A 21,727-nucleotide genomic window follows, 5' to 3' on the forward strand; every position below is an offset into this window, starting at 1 on the left:
GGGGATAGGGACTGAAGTCTCATACTGCATCTAACAGCAAGTGTGGTGATCCCTCAAGGACTGCCCAAGAAAACAGCAATGATAACAGCTATCAAAGGAGATTCCTCCCAACACTCTCCCCGTCAACTATTTGTACTGTACAGTGTTCAGGTGTTACATCCCCCCATCTCCACCTTCCACTCATCACAGACTCCTAAGCCACATTACTAACCATTAAACTCAAAGTATTTGCCATCTCAGACGTTACTACCACATCTGCTTCTTCTTCTGGAATGTGTCTGACTGATCTAATCTGTGCCTCTCATCTCATTAACTCTCTTCTTCAAGCATCTCATCTTCGACCTGTCTGTGCTCTGACTTCTCTGCTCTTTTCCCTCATCTTCTCCTTCAGTGTCTACAGCGCACATCGTCTCCTAAAGAGAGGCAGATCAAGACATTTTCACATAATGAGAACAGAAAAGCACAGATGTGCATAAGCAATTCCATGAAATAAGGGGAATTGTCAGAAGTTAGAAGTCTCTCACCAACTTCCCATGAATTTAAGTGCATTGAGAGCTTAGACAGCTAATAGTCTTAAAAACTTCTCCGCAGTAACCCTTCTTGTGATAGCAACACCCCAGCCAGTACATAAAGCCTGCATGTCAAGATTCCTTCAGCTTCCTTCCTTGAATACCTTTGGGATCATGAAATAAGAACTCATACAGACAAAATAATTGGGACAAGACCTAAATATCACTCATTGATACTCCTCATTTTGCTAATCTAAAGCAGCATGTCTTCAGCTGCTGATTTGTTTGTATGTTGTATGTAGGCCACGTACATACTCTTTTGAGTGAGCAGCATACAGGCTGTACAGATGGTCGGAGTTTTCTTTCTTTGGAAGACTCATTCTCCAAATTATATTAATAATTATATTATATTATTAACAAATCACTTCACCCCCTGCAGAAGAACCATGCCTATACTTTTCCAGGCTAATGCTCTATCAGCCACACTAAAACTTAGGGATTCTCTGAAGGGCCATCCTTCACACATGAAGGGCAAATAGACTTATCACTGGATTCTGGAAAGAAAGGCTTGAATAAAATAGAGGAGTCTTCTGATACCTATTTTAAGCAAAAGAAGGATGTCTTGCCCAAAATCACAATCATTACTTCCAAAAACATATACATAATGAGATTCTTTTGACCTCTTATGCTGTTCACAACAGAGAGGCTGAGAAAAAACAATGGATAAAACTCAAAGTTAGAAATATTCACACCTTCTGAGAAATAAAATCAGTGCTATTTTCCCATCAAGATTTTCATGAGGAATGTGTCTGTAGTCAGCTCCTGAAACCAAGTAATTGCTCTCACTACCAGAATGGAAGAGGAAAAAAACCAAACCAAAACAAACAAAAACCCTACCTTCAGAATAGCAGTCCAGAAGCTTACAGACACCTCAGAAAAGGTAGGTTTTCCATTTATTTGTGATCATGCCAAAACAGAAAACAAACAACTATTTTTACACTGCTACTTCTGCTGAAAGAAGAGGAATATATTTAGCAATTGAGATTCTGCATGATACTGCTGAGTCAATTCACTAGCTTATAAAACAGAGATAGTCTCTTGACCTGCCTACACAAACCACGATTTGTTTTGTAAGGGTTCAGTTAGTTTCCCATCTGATCAGATATTGCCACCTGCAGGACATTACAGTTTCTACATACATCACAGATTAAGACAGACCCCGGTTTTCCAGTTTTGTTCACAATCTGTAAAATACCAACTAAAACCTACAAAAAAAACCAAGGAAAAAAAAGTACCACACACACACCCCTTGCATCACTTCTCAATAAGAGTTATTTAATCAAAACAGCCCAGTTGCTGATAAAACCCTATTCTGACCGATAACCTGAGAAAGTTCTTTTTCAGCACTTAACTGTAGGTCTTGTCTGGTCCCCATCTCCCTGAATAAAAAAAAAAAAAAAAAAACAACCAAAAAAGAAAGAATAAATACTTCATTTGTATTAACAGGTTAAAATTGTTCTAAACACATGCTCAAGATGAAAGCCTGCCTTTGTTTGGTAAAATATAAAATTAGCAACTCTGACATGTGATTTTCAACTCCAAAACACACTTCACCTAGAAACTTATCACACTTGGTAAAGCTACCTTACCTTGTATTCTGCCTGCTGTCTCTGATCATAATGCACAAATTTTGTCCTGCTATTACCTGCTAAGAAACCGGGTGGAAAGAAGTATTCTGTTTAAGCTATTATTTTTATTATGTTCACATTTCCAAACTTTCCTTTAGTTCTACCTCCTTAATCTTATTATACTTTAGCTTTATGCTTTCTCTTTCACTATCTCATCTTTCTCAACTGCCTTCAGTTTCTTCTGTCATGATACATTCAGAAATTCTGATAGCATTGAGGTAAAGCTGAGGCCACCGCCTAGCCTGCCTTCCCTTCCACACACTGTCCAGGCTGGCCTCTTGTTGTTCAGAGCAGAAGCAGAGAAGAAAGCTAACTACAGAAGGCCAATCAGATCTTAAAGGACAGCCCAATCTGTGAGTCAGGAATGAAAACTACACTTGACTACCCCAACTATGAAAGTATTTTTCACCATGTACATGAAAAATACATACTTAATGATAATTTATTGTGGAAGAAATTCAAATGTTCCTTTTTTCCCCTCATTGCCAGCTGCTTTATACTGTATACTGCCACTTGGCAGATTGGAAAACAAGAAAAATTACCTTAAAAATAAATCCCTTTCTTCAGAATAAGCAAAGATAACTTCAATGAGGTAACTCTTTCTACATCTAGATTCCAGCGTCACTGTCAGTAAGGGAATATCTGAATGTTCTTCTGTCCCTACGTACAGTACTTGACATACGTAGCATCAATAACAATGTCAGTAAATAGTGCTGCCAGTGAAGTAACGCGTAGTATGTCAGGAATCTGAACACACACAGATGATTGTGAAGCACAAAGTTCTTTCATAGGCCAACAAACTCATGGACTAGCCCCCCAAAACAAGTCATACTTCCAAGCAGTCAAATAAGAACTACAAACCCAAGATGCAAGTGAACAAAACTGAGCCACAAATCCAACTACCCGAAAAGCTTAAAGCTACAAAACAGTATTTAGTTACAGCTAAAAAACATCCATGAAACTACTATGAATTTTGTAATAAGTTGCTGAAAGAATCATGGGTCACTAAGTCTCCTAATTTCCAACTGAGAAACATGCAAGTAGTTTGCAACATAACTCTGTGTTGTATAAAGCCTATTTCAAACTGCACTGCCAGTGATATATATAACCCAATATTTGCAGCAAATGGCAAAAACGCTACTAATTTTCATGGGAATGGGGAAGAGACCAGAACTATGCACCGATGGTAATTACAATTCCAGCACTGAGAGAAGTTTCAAATAGCAACTTTCCCACAGAGACTGAATGGAAAAACCAACTCTATGATTAGTAAGAAGCTTTTAGTGTTTTATTATATTAATAACAGATTTCACTCCACTCCTATTAAATAAGCCTGGGACTAAACATTCATGTTTACCTCATTTGCACACATCACTGTGGCAGTTTCTAACATCAAAATGAAGTTGCAAAAGGACAGTATTCTGCTGAAATTATATTTGTTTTTCTTTCTATAGCACAATTACAGCAGCACATGCATGCTTCTATAATTAGAATTACTTTAAAATATTTCCATTACAACACCCAATTTCCAGGGGGAAACTGCACTGCAGAAAAATCCCCCAGGCCAACATGTAATATCATAGAGCTCACACTGAAAAGTTACTTTGTTGGCCATTCAGATATTTTCATAATCACCACCTAAATAACACAGCACAACACAGGAATCGTGTAATATATTTTTTTATATATATGTATGTGTATATATGTGTATGTGTATATATGTGCGCACGTGTATGAAAAACTTTAATATTACATAAACATGAGGATAAGGCATATAGCTATATTACTTTGTATAAACATCACATGAACCTCTGTAGCTCTTTAAGGCCACATCATTCAGTGCTAATCGTGTTTAAAGAGTAGCTGTTCAATGGAGGACAAAATGATGACAACACACCAGAAGTTGTCAAGCCCAGAAACTGTTCTCCTGAGAATACATCAGGAACTACATATAGCAAGTTTTTCCTTGCTCTGGTTGCAAATATTGTACAAGAGATAAAAGCTTTCCCTTTGTATCTGAATCCTCTGGTCAGCTTTATTTTAATGATTTCATAAATGGAAACATTAAAACAACATTCTTTGACTTACCTCCAGGCCTTTCATGCTCTCCATCAGTATGTAAAAGCATTGAAATAGGCATTCCAACATTCTTAGATCTTCCAGCTACAACAACATTTTTTCCAAATGTTTGTATTCCTTATAGGGGGAAAAAAAAGCAGCAAACAAAACAAAAAACAAACTATCAAAAAAAGTATTCCACTATTTCTGTATCCCTAAACCCTTCTTCTCAATCCCCCAGATATAATTATTTGCTGTTGTGGACTGCTGACATCAACATGACTTGAAAATCCACAAGGCTGAACTTGAAGGATGAATCCACAAAACAACTTTCAGCTTTCACCTTAGAGAAACAAAATTGGCAACTCATTCAGGTTATCTGAATCACCCTTCAGAGGGACTTAATTTGTTTTCTCTGACCAGAAAGGGAAATAGAAGCTCTTATGTCCACCAATAAGAACATGTGCATTATACTTATAAAATGACAAGTATGAACTACATATGCATTCTTTTCCTCTTCTAGTACTGAATTAAATGTTTCCATTTTTGTTCTTGTTTCTTCCCTTCCCCCCATAAGAACTTATGCATTCCAATCTTCTATTTGATAAATAATCAGGAAGGGATCAGCAATATCACAGAAAGTTCCTTGCAACATTATGAAATGCAGAAAACAGGTTACCAAAGTGTTTCGCCAAGTATTCTACGCGGACTACTGTCTACACTTAATTAATAGTTATGTTACTGGCAAAAGATCTCATCTATTTGGCACCTCCTTTTTATTTAGATTAATCCTTTAAATTCAATCAGCCCAATACATTTAGATAACCCACACCTTTTAACTCACACCTGACTATCCTTCATTCATCTTCCAAGATAAAAAGAGTTTCAATACAGTTCAGTTTCTTACCTGTCCTTTTTATCATTTCCCACACAGCAGCAGCAGTGGCAGGTATTATAGAAGGCTGATCAAGACACAGACGTCCAATATTCATAATATGAAATCCATCCACATCCTTTTCAGGTGCGATAGCGTTACAAACTGTTCGTTCATCTATGTGATCTAGGAGACACATTGCTTTCAAATTACAGTTCTTTCACTTGTCAGGTGTCATCAATACTATCTGAATCATTACACAGAGAAACACACAAGTTTGGTCTAGCTAGCATAATTATTAGTATTCATTATGAATAAACTACACTCCCCCTCTAAAGGCAGCAGTTACAACCTCACTTTTTAAAGTCATATACTGAAAATTAAATGATTCAGTTTGTGACAGATTCAGCCAAAATATGAGAGGCCAATACTCAGCTGAGAATGATGACTTAGTAACTATAAAAATAAACGTTTAAACAAGACACTTCAGAGTCACTTCTGCATTCTGGAAGTGTGAATTATCAAGTGGTTAAAAAAAAATCATAGAAAAGTTATTGTGCATGTTACCTGTCTCAGATCACAAAGGATACATGACCTAAGTTTTAAACAAATGTACGGAAACCCTAAGCTGAAATAACTTTGCAGGTCTGTCTTCCATTTTCCCACAATACAACTGTTTCTAGTAATTTTCTAATCAGTAGGACCAAAACGTATACTACTTCATCAGAAACCTCTGAGAATGCATAAAACTGTTTGATATTGATGAGCTCGAAACATTAAGTATGGCTTAAATGACAATAACCTGCACATAATTTATTATTCATATCTATTTGTAATGAACATTTTTCATATGCACTACTGGTATGAAATAGGTCTGCAACTACTTAAAGCTTATACTGCATAAACACTGCTACTGATTATGAAAAAAAATATAAAAATGCATTAGCCAGTCCTAGCTCTGCAAAAGTTACAAACCCAAGAATAAAGCTGGCATACACAAAGACAGTCCAGAGGAACAGCTCTACAAAATGTCCCCATACTGACCCAGAAAGCAAACTTTTGTTTAATAAATATATTTACCCAGTGGTACCTCAGTCACAATTTTTAACTCATAAAATAGCTTGGGTTAGAAGAGACCCTGAAAGGTCATCTAGTCCAATCCCCCTGCAACAAGCAGGGACATTTTAGTCTATTGCTTCATTGTTTAATAATGTCCCAAACCGCTTCCAGGATTACACTTCCAGCTTTACTTCCATCTCAGAATTACTATTTTTTGCATCTTTTATATAATGATACAATGCTTATTCTAGGCTTGATCCCTAACAGAACTCTGCAATTGTGAGGCAATATATCCCAATGTCTAATTCAGGGAGTGTAACAGCATGTTTAAAAAAGTCCAATAAAGGGAAATGAGTGTTGATGACAAAATTCAGACATTCTGAGTAAAAATATTTTATAGACCTATATAGGATGTTTGAATTTAGTAGTCAACTAGCTCTACTGAAGTATTTTGTGATTTTGCATTAAAAGGAGCTAGTTAATTAGAAGATACTATGCATGTTATAAAACCTAAAACGTGGTAATCTCTTGTTAAAAGATTTTTAATTAAAAAAACCCCTAGAGTTAAACCAGACTGTCATGATTTACAATTTAATTCTCCATTTTCTGATGGGAGGAGGCTTCCTTCTGAATCCTAATGAGAAAGGTCTGTGGAATTAAGATGTTAAGTACATTGATGAAAGAGTCTCTTAGAAGTCAAACTAGCCTAATCCAGATTGAAGGCAACCATGGTTTTGTTTTTATGTCAACTTGGGGAATAAAAAAAACAAATAAGAAAGAAATTTGCAATTACCTATTGAACAGTTTTTGCAGAAGAAAACTTGTTAACCTTAGGCAAGTGGTTCTTCATCAAACAAAAACTTGGCAGCTGTGTTTTTCCTTGTGCCTGGGATAGGACAGAACACTACTCTGACAGACACCTCATTGCTGTCTGTCTTCAGCTTCCCAGAAATAGACAGATAATACATACATTAATGTAAAAGGGAAAGAAATCATGCTTTCCATGGATTTCCCCACACACACTCAAAACTGATTTGCAGCATTTCAGAAAAGGGCACACAGTACTGGAAAGAAATGCAGCTGCATAGCTGTATGTGGGAGAAGTAGGATGACATGGGCCTGAGAAAAGAGGATGTGGACACCTTCCCTTCCTCATCAGAGACACTTCTAAAACACTATCTTGGGCAGGCCGCCCACAAACAAACAAAACCAATACAAACTGTATAGACAGTTACTATGTTCCTTAATGAGTGGATTTTATTTGCCTCAAGAAATGTATTTTCTTGGTTTGTTTCCACTTGACTGCAGATAGCCTCATTTCTTTCCAGAAGAACAAAGTAATTTCTTAAGTATGTTACTGTCAGTCTCATAGAACACGCTTAACCTCCTCTCAACTGATATCCATACTTGCTGTGATTCCAAGCTCCTCTCTGCACTCATCTTTCACTTGTTAACCAAACTTGCAAGACGACACCAGGCATCACTTCTGCCCAGCTACTCTGACATACACACATGTAAACTCTTGTTTATGCAATATACATGTTGACATACAAATAATAAAGGCTGATTTTCAAACTGGAAGACCGATGAAAATAAAAAAATAGCACAAAAGGGATTCAAAAACATACCATATGCATCAAAAAATACAGACACAGAGCAAGGAGGAAGCTGTTCAGCAGCAGCAATGAGCTCCCTGGAATTAATTTTGAGAAGCTAAAATGATAGCAGTGTCTCAGTGTTAAGTCAGTTCCACCAAAGCAGGCTGCACTTAGGCTGGCACAGACTTTCACAACAGAAGGGTATCATGTTTGTGCTCATGTGTCTCAACTCCTTTGCTGCTTACAACTAAGAAAATTTTGAGGTTTTCATATTCTATCTCAAATAAATACCTAACATTTCATAGCTATCTTCCAGGCAATTAAAAAAAAGATACATGAAACTCTCCACAAAACCATTACCACATCAGAAGTAATGCACTCAAAAGGTGCATAGAAAGGAAGTTTTCCTCAGGCAAAGATGACAATCCTCAAAGTTAAGTTGCTCCAGCTCACAAAAGTGAAAGAGAACAAAGCTATTTTCTGATTCTATTTTTATCCCAATGTTGATCAAAAGCCACACCTGTGTGCGGTTCACTACAAAAAACCCAGAACCCCACATAACAACCTCAACTCTGGAATAAACAGCCTCCACTGATAAAGTTTTCACAACTTCTAGGTTTTGTTTCCTTACACTACAATGCAAATCAAAAGCATTTTGAAAAATGAGCTCACTTAGCTTTCTGCCTGTTTCTGAAGTTCTTTGGGGAGAAAAAAAAATAATTCAGTAATCAGTTGTATCTGACATCTATTATGGAAAGAACTTCATGAACATTTTCAGTTCATGATAACTTGCATATTTAACTTTACTATAAAGACAATGCAATATTGAAAATGTTCTGCTAATGATTAAATTACTCTAAAGTTTTTACTAAAGCAAGCAAGAGCTAGGCCTCAAACTACAAGTTTTATAGTTTAGAAGAAGGCTAATTTGTCTTCATGTAGTTCTTGAGATACTGCAGTTCTTGAAAGGGATCTTCAACCAATTACTTTAGTGCACTAGCATCAGACATTTGAATTGACACAGCTAGAATTATCTTCAGCGTTTTTTCTTTTCAGAAGTTGAACAGGTTTAAATTCACTAAGTTTCAAGGCTTAAGTCTGTTGTTGAACTATATATTGACAAAGGCAGACAGCTCAAGACCAGACTGTAATGATCTGATATCCTCCTCAAAAAAATGCATTTCTGCAAGCAGTACCTAACAATTTTACCGAGTACCCACACAAGCAAGACAAGTGACACATGACACCTCCCATTTCTGGGGAACACAACAGCGGATTGGTAGTCCAGTGGATGAGTCTATTTCTTTTGTCTGAAGTATGTAACAAAGATCTCCATCCCTAGGCTGTTAGTGCTCCATCTTTTGCATGAGTTCTTACTACTGAAATGAAAATTTGTTACATTACCTGTTACCCTAATCTGTTCTTAGTGGAAGAGATGTTTGTTCAGAGTAAACCGACCACATTCCATCAGCTGCCAGAGTTCCTCCATTGGTGTCCAAGACTTCACTCTTCTTACCTGTGTTATACTTCCACCTTGTGGCCAACTTATTTCAGTAAGTGGCCGATTTCAGTTAGCTTTCACATAATACGAAGTGCAAAACTTGCTAATCACAAACGCTGATGTTTATTCAAAATACAAACAAAGAATCTCTTCCTCTGTAACAGTCAGCACCTGCCCCAATTTTTTGCTGTTTCATAAACACAAAATAAAGGTAGCAAGAACTGTCTGAAAGTGAGGACCAAGACTAGGAATAAGAGTGGAAAAAATGAAGAGCTTAGCTAGAAACAAAGCTTCAACTTCATCATCAGAGACACTTATAAACAGTAACCCCTGCAGTCCCAGCTAGTGCTAGAAATCATGCCTGTACATGTCAAAAAGACAGCTCCTGCCATTCAGAGCATACAGGATAAATGTATGTTAAAAGACAATGTTTGGAAACACAGAGACGGGGGAAACCCAACATGCCAGTCAACTTATTACAATGACTCTAGTAATTGAGGCACCTCCCCACTAGGAAACATATAGTGGTTTAACTAAGTTGACTTACATAGATTTAGATGAAAACTGCAAGTTTTATCACTGCCAAAATAGCATTTTGTCAGCTACTGCCAAGTGATATTTTACTGAAATTTTATTGGAAATTAGGATAAGAGAAATAACAAACAAGAGTAGAGGCTTTTAAGGACCTTAACACAAAGCTCACCTGGAACATTAGGGACAGCATAGAAAACACAAACAAATGTTTAAGGCAAAACTTTGAATCACTGGGAAAAAGGCCGCAGCATCATACGCTAGATAGCATAATTTGGCATGATATAGGAGATGAAAATATGGCAAAGGTCTTGGAGTTCAAGCCAAAACAGTGCCACATGTTAAAAAACAAAATAAAAAAAGAGAAATTAACTGGATAAAGTGTGTGTGTGGAGGGAAATTCCTTGAAATAGCATTCTGACTGAACTTTAAAAAAAAAAGGCAAGGTTGACAATATGAAATGATTCTTATGATTTAGTTTGCATTTTGGTTTAAAATGAACTGCAGGCTAGTATACAACAAAGATTTTAACATCTCAACTAAGCCTTCATTGTGCATGTCCTCTTTCAAGAGCTTCTTATGTCACTAAGATATACTTGCAACCCAAAACTGTCAAACTCTTTCCTCGCACATTGACTGTACATGAGGAGTGGGACAAAAGATGTCACCTACCTGGGAGAGGTAGCTGAACTAATAAACCAGTAACTGTTGAATCCTTGTTGAGTTTTACTGTCATATCTAAGAGTTCTTCCTGAGAAACATCTTTAGGCCTCAGTATGATCTCACTAGAAATGCCTGATAAAAACCAAAACCAGAAGACATATATTAGTATCAGGAAATTTATCTATGGACATGTTAGTAATTTTGACTAAAAATCTGTCCGATGATTAACAACTGTCTTAAATAACCATGTAGGACCTGCTAAAAGTTCTGCTTTCGCTGCCTGGTCTTTAATGCTGTATTTCTAGATGTCAAATACAATCTCACAATGAAACATATAGGGGGAAAAAAAAAAAAATCTATAATTGGGCACAGTAGGTCCAAAATTAAACAACAGTTTAGAAATATTTGGAAAATAAAGCATGTAACTTTTCTACAAATGTGTTCTTAAGAATTACAACTAAAACCAAACAGATAAAGCTACACGAGCACTACTGGCATTTTATCTGAGAGCTATTCTACTTCTGTGGAACAAAACTCGTTATTAGAAAATAAAAGTTTTCAAGTTACTTCACAAGATTTCAGTTTCACTGATAGCAACAAGATTTAAGTTCCCTGTTTAGGCTATGATCCTCTCTCACTTGGAGATGAGATGTAGTGACTGGGCTTTATCCTGAATACTCAGTCACTTAGCTTTACTGTTTGATTTCATTATGTCTGAAATTTTGCCCTTCATATTCAGAACTGTGAAGCCTTAGTTTTAGATTGGCTTGCCTGGCTCTACTGTGGACCTAAAGCATTCAACAGGAAAGATATTCCATGAGATACAGCAGATGCATATGAAGATTGACATTATGAAGAAATCATTGACATTATGAAGAAAAAGGCTCTTTCTCAGTATCTTCCTGTGAAACTAGTTACTTAATCACTGTTCACATCAGTTCTGGGGTAGTAGGGTTTGCTACCACAGTTGGAGGTGGGCTGAAAAATTCACATATAAAAGCAGGAATCTAACAGATACTGAGGAGGCAAGCTCTTAAGCAAATATTTCACATTCAAAAATAATCAGAAGTTGCAGAAACAACTACAAACTGATGTATTTTCTCTGATTATCGTTATTCACCAAGCCTCTCAAAGCCAGTTAAGACATTTAACTGTCAAAAACCTTTCCCAATGTTTTCCTTTAGTTTCCAGTTTCTAGCACTAAGGGTGCAAACTGTTTCTTAACAACATCTTAAGATACCAAATTGAACTTAAATCTACCAGTCATGTGTCATTAAAGCTACTTTCTTCACATCAATGCAACTTCTTTAATTTCATCAGAGAAGGAAGAAAACAGTGCAAAATTAAATTAAGACACAAAGGGGTCCGTCTGTCCCCCTTTTTTTATTTTTTGTTTTTAAATAACAGTATCTTGTGCTTACCAAAGGATCATCATATTACGTAACACATACCTACAGCTGCAGCTGCTTTTATCTTGTTTCTGACATAGATATGACTAGCTGGATTGTCTCCTACTAATATGACAGTGAGATGAGGTCTCTTGTTTCCAGAGGATATCCACGATTCTACATCCCTTTGAACTTCTTTCAAAACTTGTTTAGCAAGCTTTGTCCCTGAGATAATGGTTGCTTCATCACTATAAAGACAAAAAGATACACAATATTTAGGTCTAAAATTTCATCAACAAGACACTTCTAAGTGTGTGATCTACCACGTTAAATACCTGATTGATTAGTTAATTTGCTAGTATTTCAAATATTTTTTGAAAAACACTACCGTGCTACAAATCCACCTGTGGAAAGAAGTGCTTCCCCACTCTCTTATTTGAAGAGCAGGAATGTGCCATCAGTGCATACAGAAGAAGAGCTCACCTGCCACACCCCACCTTCCCAACACACATCGCCAGCCAGGTTGAACATATCTATCAACTTCTGCATTTGGGATCAGAACATGAGAACATTCCTATGCCCTTAAGTTTTTCTGGTTTAAGGAATTTTTACCCACCTCCCTTCCCAAATTTCCTTCAAAAAAACCTATTTGGTATGGGATTATTCACACTACTCTTTTGTCCAAGGCTAGATGATACTATTTCTCAGCCGCCTTAGCACTTAACTCATATAAGCCAGTGGTGACTAACTCAGGAGCTTGTCCTGCCCTCCCTGCTTTTGCCCCTCAACCAACACTACAGCAGACATACATCCTCCCTGGGTGAAGGGCTCACAACCATTGCCCTACCCATGTAGAAAAGCAAAGGAAAACTGAAAGTCTTGTGCCTTTAACTTGTCCCAGAACTTCTCAGCCCTGCTCTTTCTCTCTGTCATGGCTGTGATAATCACCCCAAACAAGGATGTGGAAAATCCTGTCCCCCCTGCCCCCAACATACAAGAAACCTCCGGCATGTATAACTTTCAGATGCTAAGATGTTAATTCCTCTTCTAGCAGAGAAGCAGCCTTTAAATTCCAACTTTATTGCTTGGTGGTGGTGGTGCTTAAAGGGGAGAAAGCAGGAAGAGACAGAAAGCTATAGAGCAAGAAACTACATCACTGATCTGGTTTAAAACATGGTATTCCATAAGATTCAAAACCATAACTTTAAGCAGACAAAAGATCAAGTTGCATTTTACTCATTTCAGAAATCTGTGCAGTTTCACTCATTCTTAGAAAATCTTCATGATCAAAGAAGCTAAATGCACAAGGGTGTGGAAAAAGGAAGGTGGGGGGGGGAACAGCAGCAGTGACACCATGACCACACAAGACAGGACAACCACAAGACCACCCAAAATCACAGACTATCTATGGTCTTACATAAAGAAGTCATCCAAACTTAACCTCTATATCTGACTGATAGATGAAGAAATCCAGTCTACATTTTAGGTTACTGAAGAACTGTTCTATGAGGACTCTGCTAGAGAGGGAAGAGAAAGATACCTGAAAATACATTTTTCTGGATTGGAAATAACAGTACCCAACTCTCTGACTTCTATTACTGCTCACTCCCTGCAGAAAAATGAACAACTTGTGAGCAGTAACATGACAACCCCCAAAATGTATTTTAAAATACAGGTTTATTCCAAATGATACTCAAGGTAAACCTTAACAGTGTTCCAGAGGTATGGCAGAACAGAACAGAAGTCAAATTCCTTATTTAATCTTACAAGCCCTACCCCCACCCTTGAATGACATTTTGGTGACAATAATATTAAGGCTTACCCTCTCTCTCGTAAAGCTCTTAATGTTACTTATCAACTTCCCACACTCACCTCACCAGCTAACTGCTCATAGATCAAGTGCATCTCGACTGAACAGCACTTCCTTAAGTACTATTTCATTCAGATCTTCCAAGTGTCAGCTTTATCTTACCTTGGTTGTTCTTGTTTCTGGAGTCTTCTCCATCTTCCTGTCTGTCTGCTCGCTGTGAGCAAGCATAGGTACTCCTCACCTTGTATGTGTCCATGGACATATTCCACCACAGCTCAAGCTTTTATCTACACTACCTCCTTCATTATTTGAACCTCTCATGTTCTCAAAGAAACTCCAGGAAGCCCAACATGATACATACAGTGAACAGTGTTTCTTGGCACAATCATCTGATATTATAACAAGAAAGTAAATACTATTCTATCTGTAAAGATACAGTAAAATAACACCAACTCCCCAGAAGCAAAACTACCAACACAGACACAGAGTTAAAGTTACTAGTGGACAAGTTCACTCCTCTCCTAATAAGCACAACTATGCGGCACTGTAAGAAAAAACATGCTCCTGGTTCATCAGCTCCTAACCAAAGACTGCTGACTGATTACTTGATCTTACTTACTAGAAAGTAAGCCTGAGGAGGAGAGGGTTTCCCCTCTGCAAACATTCTTCACTCTCTTGTCTGAAATGAAGAGCTTTACATGTATACACACATACACACACAGAGATTGTAACCCCTGCTCTGAATTGAATAAATTAATTCAATATGACTACCATTTCTAACTGACATACTTTAGCAAGGACTCCAGATGAGTTATAATGACATCTTGTTGGTGTCACTATAACTTAAAAAAAAAAAAAATTTTTTTTAAAAATCATAGTGCCTAGTATTAAAAAAACCCATACTCTGCTGAGAACAATTTATCCAACTGTTTGTCAAAAAAGCAAAGTATTAGAAACATTCTTAGCACACAAAAAAATATTAATAACTTGTTTCCTTCACAGTATCACAGAATCATCAAGGTTGGAAAAGACCTTGAAGATCATCTAGTCCAACCATTACCCTAACACTGACAGTTCTCAACTACACAATGTTACACCAGACTTAGCTACTTCCCAAATACAAGTTTCTGTACTGTTTAACTTAAATATATATAAAGAAAAATAATTAAGCCAACAGATGTGGTTTTATTCTTTTCCTGTATGGCCTGCTCTGTATGTGCTCATTTTCATAGATGTCTTCCTCTCATCTTCATTATTTATGTTTTAGCTACACATGCCTTTGGCACAAGACACTTCTTTCCACGTACTCATTATGCCAAATAAATAATTAATGCTCACCTGCATAGCAATGCCATATACATTTAAGAATACAAGGACTTAATATTTTGGGGCCAAAAAATATTTTCAATCTATATTGAATGTGTATTGCATTTCTATGCTATTCTTACTCTAAATGATAAGTTTTCCTAATCTTTAAGCAAACAACTTTAATTGCATGTCTCTTCCTTAAAATCTAGCCACAGACTCACTAAGTTTTCAAGATCTGTCCTCATATCTGACCATTCTCACCCCATCAAGTTCAGTCTTCTCAGTCATCCAAGGATCAAAACCAAAACAAATTAACAGAAAAACAGTGCTAAAAATGCAAAACCATAAACACAAAAAAATAAAAGAAAAAGCCCCTCACACACATTATAATCTAGGACAAAACGCATGTAATATATCCTAGTCAGGAGGCACTGTGATAAGGCTCTACAACACCTGGATCTTTCTGAAGACAACAAACAGTAAGTTCTACAAGCCTCAGTGAAAGTCAATTGTAAAAGACAAAAACTTGCTTGAAAAACAGAAATGTTTCAAGTTAACACTACTCTGAAAAATTAATACTCTGGGGCAGCCGAGGTATAGAAGATCAAAATTATTCCAGGTGAGTTCACATACGCGGAAGAAAACAAGTACAATTACATCTTAGCAAGAAGTTATGGGATGGCCCTACTTTAAAAACCCTCTTCTGGCATTCCAACAGCTACATGGATACTTTGAAGAAGTTAAGGAAGGTATCAATGACAAAAGTAGTTCTATTTTTCACATTCGTAACTTAAAGGTGCTGGGAAGGGAGATGGTAAATGTCATGTACATTTGTGGCAAATGTTTATGAAAGTGACTCCAGGTCTCAAGGAGAATCACAATGAGGACAAAGTACAGGAAAAAGAAATCTTTAGGTAAAACTTTCAGCCTTTGCTTTGGAGACTGACCACGAACCACAGAGCAACTAAAATTACCAAATAATCAGAAAGGAGTGTGAAAGGCCAGCTTTGTATCTTACAGAGTTATAGGTAAAGAGCCTGTCATGTTACAGATGCCACTAATGCAAATCATTTTTGGAAGACAGCTAACAATTTTTATAATGGTTCAGAAACCAATTGTCCCAGTTGTCGTGAGTCCCAAGCTATTAAAAAGCACTCCACCTATCCACTAGGTTAACTATGTAATGAAAATGCCACCACTGTAACCAAGCTGTCAATATTGCTACTCGAAGAACCACCACTTCGGTTGAAATGTTCATTATTTCTTGTATGTTTCCTAGCAGAAGTTTTCAAATAGATTTGAAAGCTTACATCACCTTCATATATAGCAAATAGTTTTGCCCTAAATCAGCCAGTACCTAAATTTTTACAAGTCCAAGGTGAAAACCAAGGGTAAATCAAACATTAAATTATTTGGAATATAAAGATTATGTTCTTTTACATGATTAGATATTTGAAAATCAGCAGCTGCTCCTGCATTACCATTCTGCTGCTCTATTCATTGAATAATAATTAAAAAAAGAACACTAATACTTAGTGTTTACACTTAACCGTACACATTTCAGTCACACAAATTGAAACCTCAGCACGTCAATAGGTGGTACAAGTGAAGACTATCTAGAAATGTCCTAAAATTAATTATTTCAGTCTTGATGACGATTTAACTCAGCTGGTCATCATTACAGCAACACAACATACTGTTCTTCCTAGGGAAGATTTTAATAATTATATTTAATCACCATAATTAATTGCTTTATTCTTAGACCTAGTATTTGGCTACATCAACTTCTGTTGCTTGAACTTTCCTTGACACATAAAATAAGCAAAGTATGTTATGGTAATTTACCTCTATTTTCTAGGAAGACAGCAGTATTTATTATTTCTCTTGATCACTGTTAGTTCTAGTGCATTTACAATTTCATCTAGATTTTTAAGACAAGGGTACAAATTCAGTATATCATGGAAACATGTATAACCTATCGTGTAACAGAAGTGTGATTTTAGTTCCAAAGAAACTTCCCCTGAGAAGAAGGAGGAAAAAAAAAAAAGAAAGAAAAAAAGAAGCCCTAGTAGATTAAAATATGTTTGATTAGGTATTAAGAGAATAAAAGCTTGACATCCTTCAGCAGTAATCTTTTTCTGTGCCTGACTACCCTGAACATCAAGAATTAAAACATTTCAACATCCTCTGCGAATACATATGCTTGAAGCTTTCCATGTATATCTGTACACAAATGCATTTAACATTGATGTTTAATATAAGTTGAGTCAGTTTGCCATGATGAAAGTAGTTCAAAGTCATTTGCAAAAACAATAAAGCATTCTGGTTTTATGTTAAAATTGGACTGGTTTTCAAAGTGCTGCAAGTCCGATCAGTCGCGGTTTTTTCTGTACCATGTTCTGGGGGATGAACAAGTCTGCACCTAGAACAACACTCGGGAAAAAAAAAAAGCCACCATGCTTTCTGAGATGGTCTAAAACCAGTTTTGCACTCATGTCTCTACTATAAGAAACTACACAGCTGGAGTAAAATAACATATGATTAATGTTTTGTTATATTAATAAGATGCATGTTGTTGTGTTTATCAGCATACTCAAACATGAGAAATGTTTAACAATTCAACACATGGGGAATACATCTAAAAGCCAGCAGACACCATATTTATTCAGAGACACTTGCTGAAACTTTATAGACACATGGATGGTAGAACATTAAGGATTTTAAAATATCACCCCAACAGCATATGGAAGAAATGCAGAGTGTTGAGTTCTGAAACAACTCCTTCGCTCTGCTAGTCTTTAAGATGGAAAAAAAGAAGTAATCCTAGAAGCACAAACTCACTCCCAGGATCATCATCCCACCCATAACACAGTTCAACCATTTCTTGAAAAGAACTCTTTGCTTAAATAAGATCATATTTAGAAATAGCTGCTGTCAGCACTTCTGGAGAAAAACCCAACTGTCTATACATTTTAGCTGCACCCAAAGCAACAACATGGTATTCTTGTTACTACCTATGAAGTTACTGAGACTTGTTTAAATGTCAGTGGCTAAAAAGCAAAAACCATTCCTGGGTTTAAATGCAAATACTAAAAAGGAAACAAATCAGGTGGCAATGTATTGTCATTTAGCATTCCAAATGGAGAAGGTTCTAGTTCTCCTCCTTCCAAGATTATTCTGTCCTTCATGACTCCAGAAATTACCCTCCCAAAAGTAAGAAAACAGTTGCATTAACACCCCCTTTTATGTAACATAGCTGTTTTATTTTTACAAAGTAAAATTCATCAAGGACCTGATTTCTGCTACATAGTCACCATCTATTAATACCACATTTTAAAAGTCTCTGGATTTACTCAACAACCATTAAAACTTTGAGCATTTCTCCAGACGTGATACATAAGGTGCTCAGAGTTTATCAGGGAAAGATGAAACAGTAGCATACACATACACACCTGCTGCATAAAATATACTTAAATTCAGCTCACCTTCCAATTCTAGCAACCTCCCGAGCAACAATTTAAGTAAAACAAAGGTCACCTTGAAACCATCTGTGACTTCCTGAATTCAACTGTCACTTGTCTTCTATGCATCAACTAGTATTTCATACATGAAATAAATATCAAAAAGAAAATATTAATACAACTCAGTAAATACTATCGTATTATTTATTTTGACATTCAGAACTTTGTCTCAGCAAAAACACCCAGTTAAAAAGTAAACTCTCACAGGAGAAAAAAAAAGAAGCAAGTTTTAAATATATAGCTAAGGAGAAACTTCCAATACCTTGTCATTTTCCTTAGTTGCACTGTAATGCTTTTCCAAGTCTTTTCTTTACTTGAGAAAGTTGTATACATAGTCTTTTCAACAAGAAAATTTTCCACAACTACCAAACATAAAAATAGCAAATATTATAATATGTTGATGCTTCTCAGGTTTAGAATCTAGATGGTTTAAGTCCTTTGATGGAAATATTACACAGGAACTACATGAAAAAGTAAAGCATCAGCTGTACAGGAAGGTTACACTGCAGCAAGCTATTCAAGACACTGAAATGAAGAAGTGAATTATTATTTTAGATTTTACCACATGAAAAACTTGACCAGGTGTAATGACAGATTTATTACGTGTTACTATGCCATCCTGTTCCACTATCATCCTACTCACTCATGGATGCTCTTATTCTGAACCCTGGGTGAGTTTACAACAGAACAATTCACATACTGAATCTTTCTTGTTAGTGCATCCAGTGACTCGCAGAACATTACAGAAACAGAAACGTCAGCGGCTATTTTAGATCAACCTCTACACTAAAAGCCCAAAATCATATGGGGCATCACAATGGGATCTTCTCAATCCCATACATACCACATGAAAACCTCTGTAAAATCATTATTGCAGGAGCATCTACTTTTTGCTGAATTGGAAAAAAACGTTACTAGCAGCAGAGAACAGAAGTAGGCATGCACTGTTCCAGAAATACAGCTGTCTGTGCCAAAACCGGCAGAACTGAATCCTCTATTGTACAGGATATACAGAATATCTAGAAGGTCAGATGCTTATTTCAATTGTCACAGTACAGCTTACTAATCTTTTCATGTTTGCAAACACAAAGCAAAGACAATGCTTTCAATGTGGGCTACTTGTGACCTACTGAAATGAGCAAACTTTCAGGTCAGTATTTAAAACGACTCCAGTATAAACAAAAAGTCTGGCAAGCAAGAGCTGAGCTGAAACCCTCCCATCCACACCCAGACAAGTGCTCGCAGTTGCTGTGCCGCAACACCAACACGAGAGTCTCAGCGCAGCCAGCACATTAAATGAAACACACGGGGTAACAATTGTCAGCGTCCTCGCTGTGTTGGACTGCGTCCTGCTCACCCTAGGGATCCAGGCTTTCAGCAAACACTGGCAGATCCCTGCCCGCTGCAGTGCTACATGAGACACAGTGTGCCCACATGGGCTTTGTTTATTTATTTTATTATCGGTTTTATTTTTAATATTGTATGTTTAATTATTTATTTATTCAAGAACAAAGGAGCACCACGGTATCACACCACCTGCCTTGCTGAGGACAGTGAGATGTCATGGGATGGGCTGTCACCATCACACGTCCCTTCATACAGGCAGTAATATTCTTCGGCAAAGATTAAAATACTAGCCATCAGCAAAAATAACCGTAGATGTCAGAAAATTCACATACACGTAGTAATTCTGTGCAAACAAACGTAGAACAGCCCGATTCCCCCGGAGGAGGAGGCCGGGAAGGCCGCACCGCAAGGGCTCCCCCATTTCAGTGCACCCTTTAAACACCCACCGGACAGCACCGCCGGAGCCGCCGCCCGCCCCCCCTCCCTCCCGGTACCCCCACCGGCTGGCACAGGCCCCGCAGAGCCCCACTTTCCCGGGGAGAGCTGCCACTCAGCCGGGGGCCTGGGGCAGCCACCCCGGAGGCGACGGACGAGGGAGACGAGCCGGGCCCGCCCCCCGTCCCCTCTCCTCTCCTCCCCTCAGGCGGTTGGCGCCCGCTCGATCCGCAGCTCCCCCGAACGTTCCCCGCCGCACCGGGAGGAGGTAGAGGAGGAGGTGAAGATGAAGATGCCCCGAGCGGCGCGGCGTACCTGGCGGCGCTGCGAGGGGAACTGCTGGTGCTGGAGGCGGCCCGGGACGCCGGGCGCGAGAGAGCTCGCCATCGCCTCAGCGACGCCAAGCCCGGGCGCAGCACGGAGGAGAAGGCGGTCGCTGCTGCTGCCGCCGCCGCCGCCGCCATGTCGGTCCCGACGGACGGAAGCGCCGCCGCAACCAAGCGACGAGAGGAGGAGCCAGGGCAAGTAGCGGGCCCGGGGCCGCGGCGGGGCGGGGCTCGTCGCTGAAGGCCGGGCGGAGGTGCCGCCGGTCGCCGTGGCGGGAAGAGCGGCCAGAAGGGGGAGAGATGAATCCGCCGATCGGCAGAAGTGAAAGGGCGGCGGCAGCGCCTCTGGGGAAGGCACCCCTGTGGGCAGGCCGTCACCCGCGTGATGCCCGGGGCTGGCAAACCCGGCGCATCTGTGTGCTGAGAGATCGAGCAGCACAGCCCCTACCATTCTCCCCTGCCCCTGCCACCCTGCAGTGCTTCGGGGGTGGTCGCAGGAACCTCTGCAGATGATGGTGCAAAAGGCGGCCTTCCTTCGCATCCTTTGATTCGTATGAACTTCTCTTCCCGCCAAAATGTGGTGTGGGGAAAGCCGACACCGAGTCAGAGCTAGGCAGACAAGCATTGATGCCCTTCGTAATTCTCAGCTGCATTTTCGTGTTTTCCCAGGGGAAGTCTCGTGGACTTTCTTAGAACTCACATGTAAGTGATTTCTGTCATGTTTTATGGCAGATTTTTCACTAAAAAGCGTGGAAAAAATCCTTTGTGCAGAGGGGATGAAGAAAACAAAAGGAGATCGGAAATAGCATATACAAAGCATGCCAAAGTAATAACGACAACCTAACCTGCAGTACCGAGCGTACTGACAGCTGGCAAATTCCTTTATGAAGTGACGAAAGCTTTGAAAAGATGCAACGGATTACCGAGGCTGCCATTTACTGCTATGGTACTGGCATATGGTTTACCTAAGGAACATGATTCAGGCGCTTCCACAGGCAGTGTGTGTACTGTTTTTTAATGACTTGTCTTCCTAGAATCTGTCTTCCAGTATTATAGGTACTATGTAAATCTTTCCCTTTCGGTTGCCATTTCTTATTTTATAAACAGTAGC

The 21,727-nt window shown here is 38.5% G+C and overlaps 1 protein-coding gene across 5 annotated transcripts in view; it reads right to left on the reverse strand.

Moving 5' to 3' along the window:
- Positions 1-20,774, reverse strand: part of MTHFD2L (methylenetetrahydrofolate dehydrogenase (NADP+ dependent) 2 like) — a 50,274-nt gene extending 29,500 nt beyond the window's left edge. For all 5 annotated transcript variants that reach the window (XR_012623167.1, XR_012623168.1, XM_074823354.1 and 2 more), the window contains exons 1-5: positions 20,606-20,774; positions 11,933-12,117; positions 10,491-10,613; positions 5,163-5,315; positions 4,286-4,393 (exon numbers count right to left, since the gene is read on the reverse strand). Coding sequence is in view for 3 of the 5 variants with exons in the window: in XM_074823354.1 (XP_074679455.1) it covers positions 4,286-4,393; positions 5,163-5,315; positions 10,491-10,613; positions 11,933-12,117; positions 20,606-20,754 (718 nt within the window). In the remaining 2 variants the exon portion in view is untranslated. The remainder of the gene's footprint in view (positions 1-4,285; positions 4,394-5,162; positions 5,316-10,490; positions 10,614-11,932; positions 12,118-20,605) is intronic.
- Between the last annotated feature and the right edge of the window lie 953 nt (positions 20,775-21,727).

Source organism: Strix aluco, chromosome 4 (genome assembly GCF_031877795.1).
Source record: "Strix aluco isolate bStrAlu1 chromosome 4, bStrAlu1.hap1, whole genome shotgun sequence".
Lineage (NCBI taxonomy): Eukaryota > Metazoa > Chordata > Aves > Strigiformes > Strigidae > Strix > Strix aluco.